This window comes from Glycine soja, chromosome 9 (assembly GCF_004193775.1).
Source record: "Glycine soja cultivar W05 chromosome 9, ASM419377v2, whole genome shotgun sequence".
NCBI lineage: Eukaryota > Viridiplantae > Streptophyta > Magnoliopsida > Fabales > Fabaceae > Glycine > Glycine soja.
The window spans coordinates 42,013,050-42,031,974 of record NC_041010.1 but is presented as its reverse complement, the minus strand read 5'-3'; the positions used below and the strand labels follow the sequence as shown (position 1 = coordinate 42,031,974).

The 18,925-nt window shown below is 31.8% G+C and overlaps 2 protein-coding genes and 1 pseudogene across 2 annotated transcripts; 1 reads left to right on the top strand and 2 right to left on the bottom strand.

The window, feature by feature from the left end:
- Positions 1–7,845: 7,845 nt before the first annotated feature.
- On the bottom strand, positions 7,846–9,060 carry LOC114425809 (protein PAM68, chloroplastic-like). Its single transcript, XM_028392775.1, has 2 exons — positions 8,799–9,060; positions 7,846–8,546 (listed from the first exon to the last, which is right to left on the bottom strand). Exons 1-2 carry the CDS (start codon positions 8,844–8,846, stop codon positions 7,959–7,961), a joined length of 636 nt encoding a protein of 211 aa, XP_028248576.1. The 5' UTR covers positions 8,847–9,060; the 3' UTR covers positions 7,846–7,958.
- A 528-nt stretch (positions 9,061–9,588) lies between these two features.
- LOC114368507 lies at positions 9,589–11,293 on the top strand (annotated as a pseudogene).
- Positions 11,294–13,952: 2,659 nt separating this feature from the next.
- On the bottom strand, positions 13,953–17,816 carry LOC114424939 (growth-regulating factor 3-like). The gene is made up of 3 exons (XM_028391617.1): positions 17,413–17,816; positions 16,909–17,332; positions 13,953–14,811 (listed from the first exon to the last, which is right to left on the bottom strand). The coding sequence occupies exons 1-3, from the start codon at positions 17,588–17,590 to the stop codon at positions 14,409–14,411; spliced, it is 1,005 nt and encodes a 334-aa protein (XP_028247418.1). The 5' UTR covers positions 17,591–17,816; the 3' UTR covers positions 13,953–14,408.
- Between the last annotated feature and the right edge of the window lie 1,109 nt (positions 17,817–18,925).

The window sequence follows — 18,925 nt, the reverse complement described above, 5'->3', positions numbered from 1 at the left end:
GGTTACGATATTTTGAAGCGAGAAAATGAAACCAGGAGAAGAGGGAGACAGTGTTTGAGGTTGTCGAATATATATTTGAAGGGTGACGGTATCATCAGGTTTGGGCGTTAAGTTTGACAGAAAATGTTTTTGAGAGAGAAAGAGAGAAACATTTGGGCCCCACATGTCAGGGTCTGGGTTTTGATCCAATGGCGGGATGTGGAACTATTTTAGAACATTAGATGTAGGTTTAATTATAATTTTCATGTTTTAATTTATAGTTTTTTTTGGAAATAATTTATTAGCATGTTTAATTTGTATAATTTTTAAGTTTTTGTTTTAAATTTATAATAATAATAATTAAAAAGAATATATACTTAAATTAAAAAACATGTAACAAATCAATAGGTTGGTTCGGATAGGATCAATTTAAGTTTTTTTAAATAATATCTTAAACTATGAGTATTGTGGAAAAAAAAAATTATCTATAGAAATTAAATATGATATGAAAATTTCTAATATGCACACATCTGATGAACAAAAATAAGTCATCATCAAAGTTAGTAATACTATCTATGTTACATGCTAATAAAATGATTACTAAAAAAACGAAAATATAATTAGAGCGCGTGACTTGAGAATCCGTTTTGTGTAACTCAACTTGCAGGGAATTATTTAACTTAAGGATGCATCATATTAGGGTATTTGCATATTGAATTGGATCAATTTTTTTATTTTAGTTCTATTTTGTTTTTCTTTGTTGAAAGTATTAAATAAATGATAATATGTACTCTTTTCATTTCTCAACACTCTTTTAATTAATTTATATTTTTTAAGAAAGTATCAAAGAGGTTTAATTAATTCAATTAATTGTGTAAATTTTAATAAATTTTTTTATATTGTATTCAATTCTTATGCATAAAAAAAATCCTTAAATTCAGTTAGGATAATTAGTAGAAAAATAATTTTATATCTAAGAAAGGAGGAAATATATATGCATAATAAACATAATTAAAGATATTAAATATCTTCTTTATAAGTCAATAAATAATTAATAATAATAGTATAAATCTTCAAATGTATACTATTAAAAGTAAATTTGCATAACTTAATAATAATTATAGTTAATCTTCAATCAAATAAGTTATGTGATAATTTTATAAATATATAAAAAAATAAAAGTATAAACATGAATGATAACATAAATTTTTTTATAAAAATGTATACGCATATACTAAGGCACAGTCCACCTTTGAAGAGAGAATTTCTAGATTCTAATCAGTCATCACCAAATAATATGATCAATATCATCCAAGCTGCACTGGTACTCATCATTTTCTCTTTATTCTTAAACAAGTCGAACTTTACTATGTAAAACCAGTGTCTATGTCCATGAATCCATATCAAATTAATCCTTCATTCAAAATGTCATATTCTCTACAATTTATCCTTCATAATTTTGTAACTTTTTCAGCAAAAGCATCCTGACACAAGCTACATAATTTTTTTATTATGTTTTCATCTAGATACACATTATTCAATAATGGTCTAGCTATTACTATCGTCATGTTTGACATGTACTTCCCCTTGATTTTTCCGGTATGGATTATGGCTCATTATTTGTGAAGAGAAAATGACACATTCCGTCGTCTATATGTATGACACTAGTTATGAAATTTAAGATTCAATCCTAAGAGGGCCATGTAATCTCTTTGAAATGTATATATGCTATATATAATTAATTTTCTTAATACTATTGGTGTTTTATTAAAAGAAAAAACAAATTAGAGATCATGTTCTCTGGTAATATGGTATTAAATATTCATCCACAACACGTATGGGCTAGAGACGTGTTAAAACAATTTATTTTAAAATTTTTTAAAATTTTCTGAAAAATAAAAAATTTGAAAAATCACTTAATTAAATATGTACCTAATAATATGAGAGTTCAATAAGTTATTTTTCAATAATTAATTAATTATATATATATATATATATATATATATATTACAATTATTATAATTCATGAATAATCACATAATTAAATTTAATCTAATATTATATTTTAATTCAAAATAACAAGACTCATGTTTATGAATCTTTCTCTCAAGTACAATTTTTTGAATTTTATCCGATGTGAAAATTTTCATAATACTCAAATGAATGGTATTTGCTTGTTTTCTTATAAAGTAAAGAATAACATGCATATGGAAATATATTTTTCTAAAGGAGAATCAATAGAGAAAGAATAACGTTGCCTTCCATGTTAAGCGTACGTTTGAACTTTAAAGGGTTGCATGTGCAACAAATTTTTCCCATGCTAAACTAACTGGTAGCGTACTTTAAAACCTAGCTAGATCACTAGCTATCGGATTATTCTAAACTTAGATGAGTTTTGTGCTTTTTGTGATCATCCTTTTCATAAAAAGTTCATCACTGTCTTCATCAATGCCTCAAGTTTCTTTGACAAGAAACTACATGCATGAAGCTTATTCGATCAAAAGAAAGTATAGAGTAGTAGTAGTGCTTTTCCAATTCATACTTGTCAAAATTGAAAGATGATGCTACTATATATAGCTATGATTCTAGATTTTTAGATAGACTCTAGCATAACAATGCATGAAAACGTCTATTTTCAATTCTGAGAGCTGAACTTAGATGCAATTCCATTGATCAGTCTCCTTTAATAAGTTTGATTGGACCAATCAAACCGAAATTAACCATAATTCATTTTCCTGTAAGGTCGATTAATACACAACTCATTTCTTATATCTAAAGTGTATTTAACCATTGTATTTAAATTAGTCCATTGTCTTTGGTTTACCAGAATTCAAACTACAAAGTAAATTAGTTTAGTGTGATTTTTCCTTAAACATAAGAATTCATGATTTCAACACAAGAATTAAACATAAATACTCTCAGGCCTTCACCTTTATTGTCATATTTTTGAATTGATAACTTAAGTCATGCTTGTTTTAGCGTTTCATTCCGTGGACATGCATTTGGATGTACCATTTTGTAAAAACATAATAAATTATTACTTTTTCTTAAACGTTCAGTGTTCAACTAAAAAACAAAAACACACTTAATTTTCCGTGTCGTTGTTAGCCAAATAAAACGGAGGAAAAAAGAAACATCTCAAAAGAGACAAAAGTTCCTGCACTGTTGGAAAATACTCTGCTCAAAATACGACACTTCGCTATTCTGTCTGCTCATTTGCTGAACTAGAATCGTACCTAACTGTGTGCTTTTTTGGGCCAGTGAATGTTACATGCAAACTAAAATAAAAAGGAAAAAACAATGATAAAAGAAGGATGAGATTGATTAGTTGAGGGGTAGGTAACTGAACCGTTTGGTCCAATCAGCTTGCACGAGTTTAAGTGCAATTTCCCATTTGGCTGGGTGGGAGAATCAAAATCGTAATTGGAATTGAAGGAAGATTTTTCAATCTTGTCAAATGGTTCCATAACATTTAGGAAACAAAAGTTCCTTTGAATGAAGGAAAAAAATAAGATAATTATTTAAGATTTTTGGTAGGTTACTCAATAAAAAAAGAAAGAAAACTTATTTTATTTTTTCTTGTTTAATTACCTCTGGACGAGTTTCGACATAATAATAAAGTTGTGTCTTAATTATCAATTGGTTATGGAGGCCAATTTGAAAACAGCCTCTTTTGTATATGTATAAAATATGTTTAGTTACATAAATTATGAGATGTGGTGTAATATGTGTATAAAGTTATATAAATACTTTAAATAAAAAAATATGAGATGAGATATATACAAACTTTTATATCTTTTAGATAGTTAAAAAAAATATTCTTACTTTTTCTTTCTAATTGAGAAAGAAACACTTTGTAGGTGGAACTCACATTTGTTTTTTTTCTTTTCCCTTTATACTTTTGCATTATCAAATGAGGGAAAGATTTCAAAATGCAATGTTTTGTTTTCTTGCAAAATTATTTCTCCTGTTTTCAACTAATAATTCATATGCACTGTGCTGTTCTGGTTTTGCTATTCTGTTGCTTCCTTTCCCTGACTAATAATTATTAAAGCATTCACAGAGAGTGTGTAACCCAAACAAACCACACCATTAGAGTAATTTGTACGGCAACCAGACACAGCAACACTTCTACCGGCTATGACTGGTAACTAATTAATGTCACTTTTTGCCCTGGGAAAGGAGAGTGTGATACTGGCTGGCTATTATAGGTTGCCAGCACTCTAGGCAACAAGTGATAATGTGCTTTACCCTTAACAACTTAACTCATCACTTATTTTATTTTTTTGTCCTTTGCTTTATTCCTGGGGGCTAACTCTCTCTTTAAGCAAAGAATGCTTGGAATTGATGGACAACCAAACTACCCCTTCAATATAAAACTACTACAAATCTCTTTTTGTATTTTTCTCTCTGTATGTTGTCAGCATGCCACAATGTTTCTTTTGTTACATAGTGTAAGGGGGTTGTCTCTCTCTCTCTCTCTCTCTCACACTCTTCTCTTTCTCAGCCTTAGAATGGTTATTCCATGTGTCACCATCTGCGGGGCCATGCATGCTTTAGCTAAAGAAGTTTTAACCAGATCTTGTTAATGAAGAAAGCATATATAGTCAAGGTTTCAAAGCTATCCCCTTCCCTCCCCTCTTATAGTCTTATATATTATTGGTTTAATTTGGTTTTGAAGAGAATTCAATTTAAATATATCCGACACTTTAATTACCTCTTTGTTGTTTTGTTCATCTCTCTTTATGTTCTGTGGTTATAAAGAGAAAAACATAATTGTTAACTTATAATATACAATTGTTCTCTGTTACTTATTTGCAGGCAGTAAAAATGAAATGTTAGTTTTATTTTTTCTTTACCATCTGTCTTCTGAACTTTACGGAGAGATTATTAGATAGATTCATGTCTATATATTAACTAATATCTATGTAACAATTTTTTATATATATATATTTGGCATGCATGTGTCCACTTTGAGGGGGGCTTTTTTGTTGTTTTGTTTTATATGATGTACCCTTTAGGTTTTATTATTTATATATCAAAACTGTCACCTCATGCACTCATGCTATATATTACTAATTCCATTTGTCCAGAGGACAGTACAAGTCTAATGCATCCAAATATTGTAATATTATTAAAAACCTTAGAATCTATACATTTCATCAAGCTTGTCAAAAGTCAAGTTCAAAAATCCCATGAAAGGTTGAGAGGACATGAAAACATGGTGTAGATTATGCCACTTTTTAACGTTAGGAATGTTCTGTTTTTTTTCCAGTGAGCAACAAGAACAGCAAGTAGTAGATAGATATATACTATTTTGTACTATAAAAAGTGATCATAAAGCTCTTGGTTCGGCAGTCCCCTACCCTCAAAGCAAAATCTACATAACTCAATCCCCAAGTCTTTCTTTTCCCATTTCCAATGTTTTAGCTCTGATAACTTTGGTTTTTTATATGATTCTTTTGATTTCTTGTTTCAGATTAAAAACATTACTTATACCATTTGTTAAAAGAAGAGACACAAGTGCGCTGTCTCGTGCAAATACTGTTTATTGAAGCTTTAAACCTAACCCGTACACGTCTTATTTATACATGCTCAAGCAGCTGCAGTATGCAACTTCTTTCTAACTCAGTTTTCATATGCATGATGATGCAAATTCAAACCAAGGAATCTTGGGATGTTGCCAAAATGTGGATTCCTAGGTCTTATGGTCTTATCTATGTGGCCTCTTATAAAGTAGTACATGAAAGCAAGGGCCAAGTTCGGAGGATTTGCCTTATTCTTAAAGGAACCCCTGTAATGATTAAGGAATAAAGAGTCTTATTAAGATATGATAGGTTTTATTATCATTAGAAGTGTGTAGATTGATTTTATAAAAGGAGGAGAATATATGCCTATTGCATGATTCGAGTTTTGATGATTTGATGATATGGAAAGAAAGGAAAAAAAGGTTTGATTAGATGACGAGGACAAATACATAATTTGTTGATTTGTTTTGTCGAGGAGGGAATGGAATTAAATTAAATAAGGGTAATCTGAATATTCAGCTAGTCTTGACTCTTTCTATTGCAGAGAATATATGTATTTTTTAATTAATAGAGACAATTTTATCTGAGGTAGGATGATTATGCAGGATAAATATCTTTGTTAGAATATTTAACATTAATGTATATTTAGAACCCGAAATTGAATTTACTATTTTGATTCTTCATAATCAAGATAAGATTATCCGTAAAGGGTGAAAAATTAAAAAAGAAAAAAAGGATCACAGAAAAAGATAAAATTATGTGTCTGGACTATTCTATTCTGAACAAAGAGGAAAATGTTCAATAAACCACTTTCTTTTTCATGTTGGTCCTCTTTACAGAGACAAGATGTAAAACTGTCCATGTATACCAAACCCTTTAAAGAAAAGAAACGGAGTTGCTAGCTGCAAATTCGTATGTTACAGCAATTTGATTGATTTGCAAAGGGACGTGCTAACTGCTAAGTTCTGATGAATATTTATTTTGTATTTGCATCTTGTGTGTGCCCTACTTTACTGTGCAGGAAAAGGACATAATAGTTCAGCTGCCTGTGCAACATAAAGACATGATGAGTCAATGTAAGTACTCGGGTGTAGAATTGCACGTGTTTTCCACTCTACCATGCACTGATTGGTCATCAATCGCTTGAATAAGTTCCAACTGATAATACAGTAAAGCAAACTTTTATTTTGCATTTGATTGATTATAATATTGAGCATGCTTCGGTACAAATACTTCCAACCCAAGTTTTTAGAAGCATGCAATTGAGTGGGAGATATGCCTTTCACTATCTACAAGTATTAACTCAATGGATCAACTCAGTCATTGCTTGTTGATGTAAGAATTTTATAATAGGATATTTTGTATGATAAACTATGCAATATATCTTATAACCGATCAAATAAGTCACAGTTTCAATTGTGGCAACTTCGATTGTCAGATCATGCAAGGAGTGGCACAATGGAGCCTCTCTTGAAATTCGGACCCTTTATGAGAATTTCTTGCGCATGGTCGCGATTGATTTATAGTATGACTTTTATGTGCTTGAGACAAACAAAAGACTATGGTTTCTGTTATTATTCTATTTAAGTTCATTCATTAATTCTTTTTTTCATTCTTTTTTTCCGTTTATTTCTTTGTCTTCATTGTCGTTATTCGATCGTTAATATGCACACACTTTTGGGCTATGATCACCCGTATCTTCAATAGCAGTTAAGTTTGGATCAACTATGAATGATCGAATCCAGCAATCGAGCCTAGAACATGATATGATAGACTTGAACCTTTTCTTTTAAAGATCACATTTATCTTTCACTGAGCAATTTTGTCTTCCTTAATTTAATCGATCTCTTTGGTTTTCTATTTGTTCAAATTAAACTGGATCATCACCTTAAAATCAAATCTAATAATTAATAGAAATTTAACAAAAATATGACGTATCATTAACTTAGAAAAATGTATAAAATATTTAGATAAAAAAAAACACTTATTTTTACTTGATTATTTTATATATTTTTCATTCTCAAATCTATAAAAACCCAGTGATAGATTACACCTATGTTACATCTCTGTTAACTATCGTGTAGAAGTTTAAAGTAATAGACTTAAATTATTGAGAAACTATTAAAACTAAACATGAGCAATCAAATCAAAACTAGCTAGGGAATCAAAATCACACGTATAATGAAATACAAAGATTAAAAGTGCAAAAAAAAAATCATCATAATCTATTACTAGCTTTTAGCCATAATCTCCAAAATTTTGTTTAATTATTTATTTTGTTTGTAATATAAATAATCTACGATTATAATCTAATTTTCACCACAATTACCAAACAAGAGAGAAGAGAATTTTAGAGATGTTTTATAACTAATGCCAAACAAGCTCTAAATGCTGGCAAGATACAATATACATGAAAACAAAAAACCATTTAAAGGCTAAAGAAAGAATGGGCTAATTCTTCCTTGAACCACCACCACCTCTAAAGGACTGCCAAAACACAGGCCAATTCTTTTGGGCTTCAGTCCAACCCCAAAAGGAACCCTCCCTCAGTGGGTCCCAGCTGGAGGACACAATCCCATAACTCACACCCAACAGAGCAGACCCAAAGAAAAAGAATGACACAATGAATGGCACCCAAGTGGGCACATCAATCTTCAACCCAACCTTGAGATAGTAAAATAATGGGAAAAACAAAAGCCCAACACCCAGTGGAATCCCTACAGACACTGCCATCCTGTTCATCATTCTGTTGGTCACTACTTCAGGAATAACTCCCCTGTCTGGCTCTTCTTCCTCATCTTCTTCTTCTTCTTCATCTTCACCTTCTCCATAGTCCTTTTTCATCTTCTTGCTCTTCTTCCTTTTCCTTGGGGTAGGTCCAAACCCCTTGGGTTCCTTAAAGGTTGCACCTAGGGGTGCAATGTGTGAAAAGTAATGAACCTGATGATGAATTTCTGATCTATGAAAAGGGAACTTAGACTTCACATTTCCGCTTAGGTAGCTAATCCTTCTTGGTGCCCATATGTTAACCCTACCATGCTGCACTAAATAATTTAGCAATCAGAATCGTACACACAAAATTAGACAACGATTATAATTAATTTCTAAAGTTATGAACAGACAGAAGAAACCCCAATTGGCCATAGAAATTTTAGCTGGAAGCAATTTGTTTCTCAAATAGATGAACGGGAATAATGGATTGAATGTTTTCTAGGGTTCATCTGATCATATAATTCTCCTAAAATAAATAAATAAATAAATAAAAATGAAAAGTGGAGAGGGAGAGAGAACCGTGTGAAGATGTTGTGGATTGAACAATGTAGCGGCAGTTGCAACCATTATGATGTTGTGTTGATGGTTCAGGATTTGTAGGGTGGGGTGTGAGACATGTTTTGTTTTGAGAAGAAAGGGGTGTGAATTAGGATTGTAAGAGTTAAGACATAGGATTAAGAGTGAGTTCCAACTTCCAAAGGATAAGGTTGTGTTGTGAAGGATATCTATCTGGTTAACCGATCCACTTCCTCGCTTTTGGATATGCAGTAATCTGTGTCTCCTTGTCTCTAGACGTCGACGTATTTGTGTTTTAAGGATACTGTTAATTAATTAAAAAGTACTGCTTTTTTAAATTATTAATTTTAATCAAATCATAATTTATAATGAATGAGATTATAAATGCATTTTAATTAATTTTTTAATATAAATATATAGAAAGAGATTATAAATATATAATTTAGAGAGATTTATACTCTCATATACACTAACATTTTTTAATAAAATGATTTTATCTTCAATTTTTTATCATTCAATTAAAAAATATTACAAATTAATATATTTGTCAATTTTAAATTATTATTCATCCTCATCATTTATTTTTTTTAAAATGTAACAATCATAATGAATAATTAATCTTAATTATTAGTACTTGTTGAGTATCAGCTATTGAAGTAGAATCCTAATTAGGACTAGGTCCTCATACAAGCATTGATCATGAAAAAAAAATTGGGACCTATATATTTGTAATTATGTGGAAAAATAATAAAATGTAATTATGTGTGATTATTTATGAGACCCATTTAATAAAATGTTTAGATCTACTAAATTGGATATGTAAGGTTCTTGAATATAATAAATAGATAAGTGGTGTCTAATGAGACCCATATAAGAACTTCAAATTACATTGCTGGCTTGCAGATGCTTTAAGAAATTGAGACAAGCAATTGTTTTGGAGTTGTTCTTAAGTGTGATGCAGAATGTCAAATCTATATGAATAACAATTTTTTTAAAAAAATATTTAATATAATTATATATTTAAGACTCTCATAATTAAACTGTACAAAAGAAAACAATATAATGCTATTCTATAGTTAGGCAGTGAAGGTTTTGTTTGTTTCCATGGCTGATTCAAGGTCTCTCTTGAGGATGGAACAAATACTTGGCAAAGGAAGAGGTCTTGCTGCATCACAGCCTCTAAAAGCAAGCCAAATACTCAGCTTCTCCTCCTCTCTTTGCACCCTCTTCTTCACCTTTCACTTACTGCCACCATTGTTTCAGAATCATACCCTCTCGCAATAGTACTTTCCCATGCCCTTCTTGCTCAAACCACTTTTTTTGCTCCCAGAAGTGCCTCTCCCTTGCACTCAAATCCTCACACGCCACTTGGGTATGCAAAGCACTCACATCTCTTCAACAACACCCTAATTCAACACTAGTTCTTCAACAACACCCTCCAGGACGTCAAGTCCAAGCTCGTCTCATTGTTGCTTCTCACAACCTCTTCCTTCACACCCTTTCTGATATTTACACCTTTTTTTTTTTCTCTTCATAGCACCCCAGATGATCCTATTCTTGAAGTTGCTAACTTTCTTCACTCTCTAATCTCACCTCTTTTCCCACCCCAGGCTCAACTCTATGTGGATCTCATTGCACAACTTCTTGCAAAGGATAGACTCAACTCTTTTTGCTTAATGGACCCTTATTTCCCTGATGGTCCTCAAAGATCCATTAAGGCTTATGCTATTTAACCCCAAAGCCACGATCTTTAACCATGACTGTGTTCCCACTGCATGCAGGTTTGACTATGTGGACAGTACTAATGATGATTATGAACACAGCAGTACTAACATTATTGTAAGGTTGATTGAGGATGTTGATGAGGGGAAAGAGGGTTGCATCAGCTATTTCAGGATTGGTAGGGACTATTGTACAAGGAAAAGGATCTTAATGGAAGAATATGTTAAAAAAATTTATTCCAATAATTAATGTGACTTAATATTATAATATAATTATATTAGTTATTTATCATTAAAGAATTTTATTTTGTGATCAAATTATGTGATTACCTGTTATTAATTGATTATTCGTTATTTTTATAATATTGCACAATAGATTCTAAGAATAACACATAAATTATAAATCATTTACATACTTATACTTATATTTCATTGTATTTGTTTGATCAATCATTATAAATATAAATATTTCTAAAACTCTTATCCATAATTTAAGATAATGTATTTTTTATGATTATCAATATTTTATAAGAATTTTTTAAAATTCGAACAAATTGTGGTTTCAGTTGTGGATGTGATACGTGCAAGATTGAAGAGAATTGGGATGGTGGAGAAAACAAAAGTGACCTTCCACGCGTGCGGTTTCTTAGCAAGTATGTTTGTGGGAGGAAGAATTGTGCGGGAACTATGGCTCCTCTGCCTCCGAAAGATGATGTGCCATCTAATGTTCTGGAGTATAACTTGTGTGGTAATTTGAAGAATATTGATGCTGCTTAATTAATTAGTCTTTAACAGCTATCAGTTATTATATTTTATCTTTGGAAGACTAGTTTACACTTGTCTTGTAGTCTTGCCTAGAAAAAGTGGCATTGCTTGGATTTGCTCATCCACCGTTCTTATTCCTATTTCCAAATCCTGTCCTTTTTTTGGCAACTCTTAAGGTGTTTGCATCCAACACACTACACCAATTCTGGTTAATCTTCTGTGGGATCATTTTAGTTAGAGGACTCTGCTTGCCCCGTTTTATTAAAGTGTAATCTTGCAGCGATTTTATTTAAGCCTCCCTTGCACCGATTTTTCGTTCTCCAGACACCAAGTAAAATTGTGTTTAATTACTTATTTTTCTCCATATATATAATTATAAAATATTATACACATTATAAAAAGTTTTACATCCAATTACAATACACAATATACGATAAGATTAATTATTTTTATAATAATTATTTTAAATGTCATATCATTAATCCCAACGATGTAAAATTATACATGATCATTGAACTCTAAAAAAGAAAAAAAAAATTAAAACTCTACAAAAATAACCAAACGAAAAATTTGCTTTTTATAAATTTTTTACTTCAAAATAATTTTTTTACACATTTTTTATTCTTGACTCTTGAGCGCTTTGTTTTATAAAAGAAAAATGCACAAAGGACCCCTTAATAACATTGAATTGATTTCGGACGCCTGCAGGTCCATTAAAACAATGCACAGCCATTCCAGGCAACACTGGCTGTAGACTTGTAGTGCTTCAGGCTATAGACATTGTGGACAAACTCCAATAAAAAAGGGAACAAAGAACACCAGAAGAGGTGAACGGGATTTTTTTTTTTTTGTTATAAAACGGGATGGTATTTGAAATTGTTGCAAGTTTTTATAATGTTAATTTCAAAATAAAAATGTGTTTAGAGAAACTAACTTGAATGAGGTCCTATTTAGAATAATTGTCAGTTTAATAATTTCAATTTTAATGTTATACTGCTTTCATTTTTTAATTTTGAATATTATGTTTTAAATTCAAAATAGATAAATCACGATCTCATTTAGAAATGAAAGAAAGTTGATTAATGATAATGATGATTGACTCATAATGATAATTATGATAATAATTAACAAGTGATCGTGATGATAATATAATCATGATGATAATAATAATAATAATAGTGATTAGTGATAATAATGTTTATAATTATATAATGAAATGGTGATAGATGACAATAATGATAATAAAGATGATAAATAATAATTATTAATTCATAATAATAACACTTGATGTGACAATGACAATATCACTATAATTAACTAAAGTTATGATTAATGACAATTAATATTTTTTGTAGTAATGTATTGTCCTAGAAATACAAAATAAATTGAATGGTTTGCTATTAAAGTATAAAACTATTTTTTTCTTCTAAAAGAGAACATGGATGGAAGGTACATGGAGCAATAGGGAAAAAAATTGATAAAAACATTCCATCTATCATTTAGAGTGATGTGACGAGGGAAGATAATGTAAAAAAATAAGTTCAACCCACTATTTTTTTAATCCATTCAAATGGATGGAATGAGAAGAGAATGATGGGTTTTATACTAGGAAGACTTCTATTCTTGGTTTTCCATACTTCTTTTATTAGGGATATTTATGACATTATATATACATTTTCTTTTCTTTCTTACTTTTTATACAATCAAATATAGAGGAAAGAAAAGTTTAACACTTGTGGGCTAGTGAAAAGGTTCAACTCAGAACGCCACGCACTACCTTTGAGCAATATGTATGAGTAGGACAGCGTAGTGACACTAAAATTTGGTTGATATTCTTTTTCGCATTCTCATTTTCTTAATTTTAAAAGCAATTTCTCATCCAAAATCTTTTAAGTTTTGAAAATTATCTATAAAACAAACATTACAAAAAGAAAAACTAGGAGTTTTTTTTTTCATCCTCTTACTTTGTTTTGTGTCTTAGCTCAAAGGTGTGAGTCTTGGTGTGGATATTGGATTTGCATAAATTTATTCATGATTTCAAAAGCTAAAAACAGTTTAAAAATAGAAATAAAAAACACTTTTTGTTTTGCACCTAAAAGAACTAGAAACAACCACCACTTAATGTCGTTTGGAAACAATTTACATCCATCAAACAAGGTTTTTTTCACTGAAAAAATAAAAAAAAAATGAAAATAGATATCAAACAGAAAAAAAAAGGTATAAAAAAACAGAAAAGAGTTTTTAAACCAAACGGGCACATTTTTCTTCTGGCTGACAATGTAAGGGCAACTGTGCTCGTTGGGCTAGCTTCCATAGGCAAAAACAAAAATAAAATAAAACAAATGGAATAAAAAAATTGCAAGAATTTTATGAGAGGGAAAAAAATAATGTGGGTTAAAAAAAACCCATTATGAAACACCAACACCGCCTTTCTACCTCGAAATGCTACTCGAAATTGAAACATTAATAAGCCAACTACCACTGCACATCTCATTTATAACCCCTGTTGGCTGTGGCTTTGAAAGCACCACTTCACTGCGATTTTAGCATCTAAATTCCAATGCAAAACCACTATTTGCCCCTCTCTTCTCCACTTTCACTCATCAGTTCCTTCCAAGGCTCTACTACACTCAGTCCAACAACATCCACAACATTCATCACACCTCCCAAATGCCATGTTAAAGAATGTTGGTCATTCTCAATCACAATCATTCATACAATAATTAAACATACTTGTGACCTTGCTTGCTGCCTGAAAATAGCACAATCTGTCTAACAATCAAGGGACTACAACCATAGGAGACAAGAGTCAAACTACATGACATTACAACGAAGAACAACAAAAACAGTCAAATACTATTACAGGTTTACATTTAAAGAAAGCATAACTCCTTCAAGTATTTTAAGTTTATATAAAAGAACAACACGAAATTAAACCATGACTCCCTCGGGTCTCTGAAAGCTATGGATGAAAAATCATCACTGCCTGAGGACTTGTATTTTCATTGGTTTGGGAAAAAACAAAAGGGTAGGGAACCAGTTCCTGATTAAAATGGACTTCGGATGGATGCTGACATATCACGACACGAAACAAAAACACTCTTTCCAAGCCTTATAAAGAACCATTTTAATCAACATTGACATCTGGGTTGCAGTTAAAATCCTTGTTGGGCCTATACTCAAGGGCAGAGGAACTTAAATCCTTCTTCCAGTCCCAGTCACTGAAGAGAGACTGGGGAGACTGATATTCCTGTTTCATACCCCCTGCAGAACTTAGCTGGCCACTAAAGACAAGGTCTTTGGTCCTCGCCGTTTCCAGATTCAACAGCTCAGCATCTCGCATTGTTTGATGTTGGAAGCAGTTGCCCAGCATAGTAGAACCGATTCTCGATTCCGAAACAGTATTTGATGGAATGTGAGACATTTGAGACCACATGGCATCTGAGGTAAAGTCATAACCTTGATACCTCACACTTCCCAGATCTTTCTGTAAGACGTTGTGCTCATCTGCTTCTGAGTTCAGTCCAAACCTATGGAGTGTTTAGTAAACATCATGATGCTCCATTTATTTCAAGTATGTATAATAGGAAATTACCAAAAGTTTTTATAAATATTGAAGGAAAAAAAATATGAAAAAAGCTACACAAATGTATCCAAATGGGCTGGGGTCACTGCAGCCTTGAATTGAAAAAGTAACCCCTCTCTGCCCATGAATCTGTTGAGGAAAATACTTTAGGTAATGTCCAGAAGAAAACTTTTCTTACACACTCTGCGTAATGAAATTTATATGCTCCCTTTTTCCATTGTCATAAAAATAAGTTAATATCCAAATTACCTCAAACCCCACCATTTACTTATATATAATGACTAAAATCACTTCAATCATCAAAATATAACTCCAATTATTTATCTCCCCTCTCACTTTCACTACACTTTTTATAACTCTACAAAATAAAAAATGTCACCTTCAGTGCGTGCATGTCGTAGTCATTAACATGGTATCAAATATCAATACCAGCTTCCATTCACACACCCAAAAAAGTAAACAACTATAACAAGGCTACATAAGAAATGTATCTCAAAGTAATAGGGAAGAAAAACAAGAACACAAAGAACAAGATGGAGAAGACATTGAGGGAAAATTAAAGATTCCATTAGTTCACTGATGACCCAATATTGAAAATCATATCACCAGACAATTAGAGAAAATAGCCATATTCAATATTTCCTTTAAAAACCTATCCCATGTCACCAGACAACTATCAACTATCCATCACTATTTGGACACATGGCCCACCAATATGAAACTAGCTTTCCTTTTTTTTTTATCAGCAAGAAACTACCTTTCTTTGATTACATTAACTGCAGCACACATTAACATCAATGCCCCTCTATAATTTCAGTTTGCTAACATGCAATCATCAGTAAATCCCAGATTTCCAATTTTATCATACCCTGATACTCTTCATTCACACTCTGACAAGGTAACACAACATGCCCTACATGTCTCACAAAAATGCTTTAAACAAGCATGAAAACATTTATACAAAATACTTGAATAAGTAAACCTGGAGCCCCATCTCATGATCTCAGATGAACAAGAGGACAGACAATTCAGGTCACAAGAAAATCAAGAGCTTCATAAATTTTCAACAATAAACTCCAACCAACACCTAATTAAATGCAATCCAGAAATGTAAACCCAAAACACAGCAAACTTGCATGCTGTTTCTAAGGGGCAAAGTTGAAAATTGCTTCTTAGCATTCATTGAACACACCAAAAATTTTGCAAAAAAAAAAAATCAAAATGCAATCCAGAAACGCAAACCCAAAATACGGCAAACTTGCATGCTGTTTCTAAGGGGCAAAGTTGAAAATTGATTCAAAGCATTCGTTGAATACACCAAAAATTTTGCAAAAAATAAAATAAAATGCAATCCGGAAACGCAAACCAAAAACATGGCAAACTTGCATGCTGTTTCTAAGGGGAAAAGTTGAAGATTAGTACTTCAAAGAGTTCATTAAACATGCCGGAAATTTTGAAAGAAAAAAAACGCCAAGTTGAATTTCTGAAGATATCTCATCAGCACTGCATCTTTTAAAAATTCAAAAACACACAAATCAAGCTGAATAGAGTACACAAGTCCAACTCAAAAACTATAGGTAGATGACTTACACCTTACTCCCAGAATCTCACCCTCACCCCACAAATCATAATGATCCACATGTTAGGTAACTTAACATCACAGCTACCATGTTTGCTGTATAACACTAACACAATAAAATACCATCGGTTGCGGGGTAAAAAAAACAACCACACACCCCACTAGAAAATTATAGCAATCATTGCCACGACCCCAAAAGTCAAACACCCCTAAAGACAAATGTAGCAAGCATCACACAAATACACACACAACTAAACATAAAAAATAAAAATACCCTTCTCTATTCACACAACAACAACAACAACAATAGTCCTATTCCTCTTCTGATAGGTCGGTTACATGGATTACACGACGCCTTCAGATACTATTCACACATGATTAAAAACAGCAAATAAAAATTGAGAAATTGTAACAAAAGGTCTCAATCTGAATGAATGAAAGGGTGTGAAAAAGCATACATACCTGTAAGTTTTCTTGGTATTGTCAGCTGAAAGAGTGAGGGGGTTCATGTGAAGGTGAGGGAGGGTGTTGGTGTTGGTGTTGGTGTTGGTGCTGGTGTTGTTCCCAAGGGTGAAAGTGAAACCTTCCCTTGCGCCATTGATGTGCAAGGGAAGTGTGTGAAGGTTTTTTGCAGCAGTTGCAGAAACATTAGCAACAGAACCACCACCAGCAACAGGGTTTGAATTTGAAGAAGCAGCAGAAGCAGAAGAAGAAGAGTGAGTTTGAGATGATTCCACAGGCTTTCTTGAACGGTAACGACGTCGTATCATATGGCGGTCGCAGTACTTGGAGTCAGGGTGTGCATCCCTCGAACACCTCCACTTTTTCCCATCGGTTCTCCTGCACCGACCCGGTTCAGGGTCTATCTTCTTCCCATAATACCCCACTGAAAAAAAATACCCAGAACTCAAAAATTCAAACTTTCACAAAATAGAGCGAAAAAGATGTTATTTTAAAATTATTTACTCGATGGGTGAGACGATATCAATTGGAGGCTCTTGCGAATGGGGAGAAGGAGGTCAGGGGGAACCGAGAGACCCGCCTTGAGGTACTTGAAGATGAGGGCCTGGTGCTCCAGCTCGTGCCACTGCGCTGCCGTGAACGGCGTCCACATCGCCGCCGTAGACGGCGGAGGAACGCTCATGGTGTTTATATTTATTTATTTATTTATGCGAAAGAGGGAAAACGAGGGTGAATCTGAAAGAGGAAGATAAAGAGGGAAAGAGAGAGAGGGAAATATTCTGCATTAGAAAAAAGTGGGGGCGGTTACCTCGGAGAGAAGCAGAAGGAGGAGGAGTTGAGACATGATTGTTTTGTTTGATAGGTAAAAATAATAAAATGGTAGGGATTCAAGTCAAGAACGGATGCTGCATATTAACTACTACTCCTACTTAGTACTTGCTCACCGAGGGAAGCTAGCTTCCATTTTTTATTTTTTATTTTTCTCACAAAAAAATCTTAATTGGATTTTGTTCTTATCTGCTGCTCTTCAATTATTTTTCTTCAAAAATTATTAAATGAGCTTATTTCTCTTTGTAATTAATCATTTAAATGGTTTGAATGGAAAACTTGAAGATGGAATTAAATGGATTTAATTTTTTAATTAATATTCTATTGACCGAAATGAAAAGACTTTATTTTAGCTCTTTTTTTATTGGAAGGTATTTTAAAATTAGAACTTGAAGTAAAAGTTTCAAAGGTCAAGTATAAATTATTAAAGCTGTGTTTGACTGTCTTTTTATATTTTGTTTTAAAAAATATATTTTTTGAAAGTAAAAGCAAAAAAAAGTGAAAATACAAGAAAGATATTAAATTTGTTCATGTATTATAGAAATTAGAATTGATTGAATTCTTATACTTCCTACTCTTTTAATTAAATATTATAAAGCTTAGGTGATATTTTTAGTCTTTTATCTTTTTTTTAATTTCATACTTTATCTTTTAAAAAGTTTATATTGATCATTTAAATTATTTTAAAAAAATTTACAATAATTTTTAATCAAGTGATTGGATACAAGTGATTAATGAATCGAAGTTAAAGTTGAATCATTTGAATATTATCTAAGTTTAATTGTTTGCTGAAACAATTATTAGTTAAATTTTTCTTAACTCCTTGTAGGGGTGTTCATGGGTCGAGTTGGTTTGAGAGAAAATAAATTCCAAACAAATTAATTTTAATTAGTTCATTTATCGGATTGGTTTGATTTGAATCATAAGATATCTAATAAAACAAATAAATTGTTTTGAAAAATAAAAAATAACAATTTTGTCCAAAAATCAACAAATAATCTTGTGTCATACACCGAATTAACCAAATGCATCACAAAGGGATTTAACAGTCAAAGTTGTACTGCCAACGCAACGACCAACGTGAGGAGATAGAATGATGTTTGGGGAAGGCTATGTGAGTGTGCTTGTGTGACGGTCTTTTAGGATTATGTGAGAAAATAAAACCGAAAGTGTCATACTAAGTCTCTTT

Excerpts from the sequence above, each read along its gene's own strand:
- LOC114425809 (XM_028392775.1), bottom strand. The coding sequence starts at position 8,846 with ATGGTTGCAACTGCCGCTACATTGTTCAATCCACAACATCTTCACACG. Across the intron at positions 8,547-8,798 it reads ATCCACAACATCTTCACACG|CATGGTAGGGTTAACATATG; the intron begins GTTCTCTCTCCC and ends TATTTAGTGCAG.
- LOC114424939 (XM_028391617.1), bottom strand. The coding sequence starts at position 17,590 with ATGAGCGTTCCTCCGCCGTCTACGGCGGCGATGTGGACGCCGTTCACG. Across the intron at positions 17,333-17,412 it reads GATATCGTCTCACCCATCGA|TGGGGTATTATGGGAAGAAG; the intron begins GTAAATAATTTT and ends ATTTTTTTTCAG. Across the intron at positions 14,812-16,908 it reads AATACCAAGAAAACTTACAG|GTTTGGACTGAACTCAGAAG; the intron begins GTATGTATGCTT and ends AACACTCCATAG.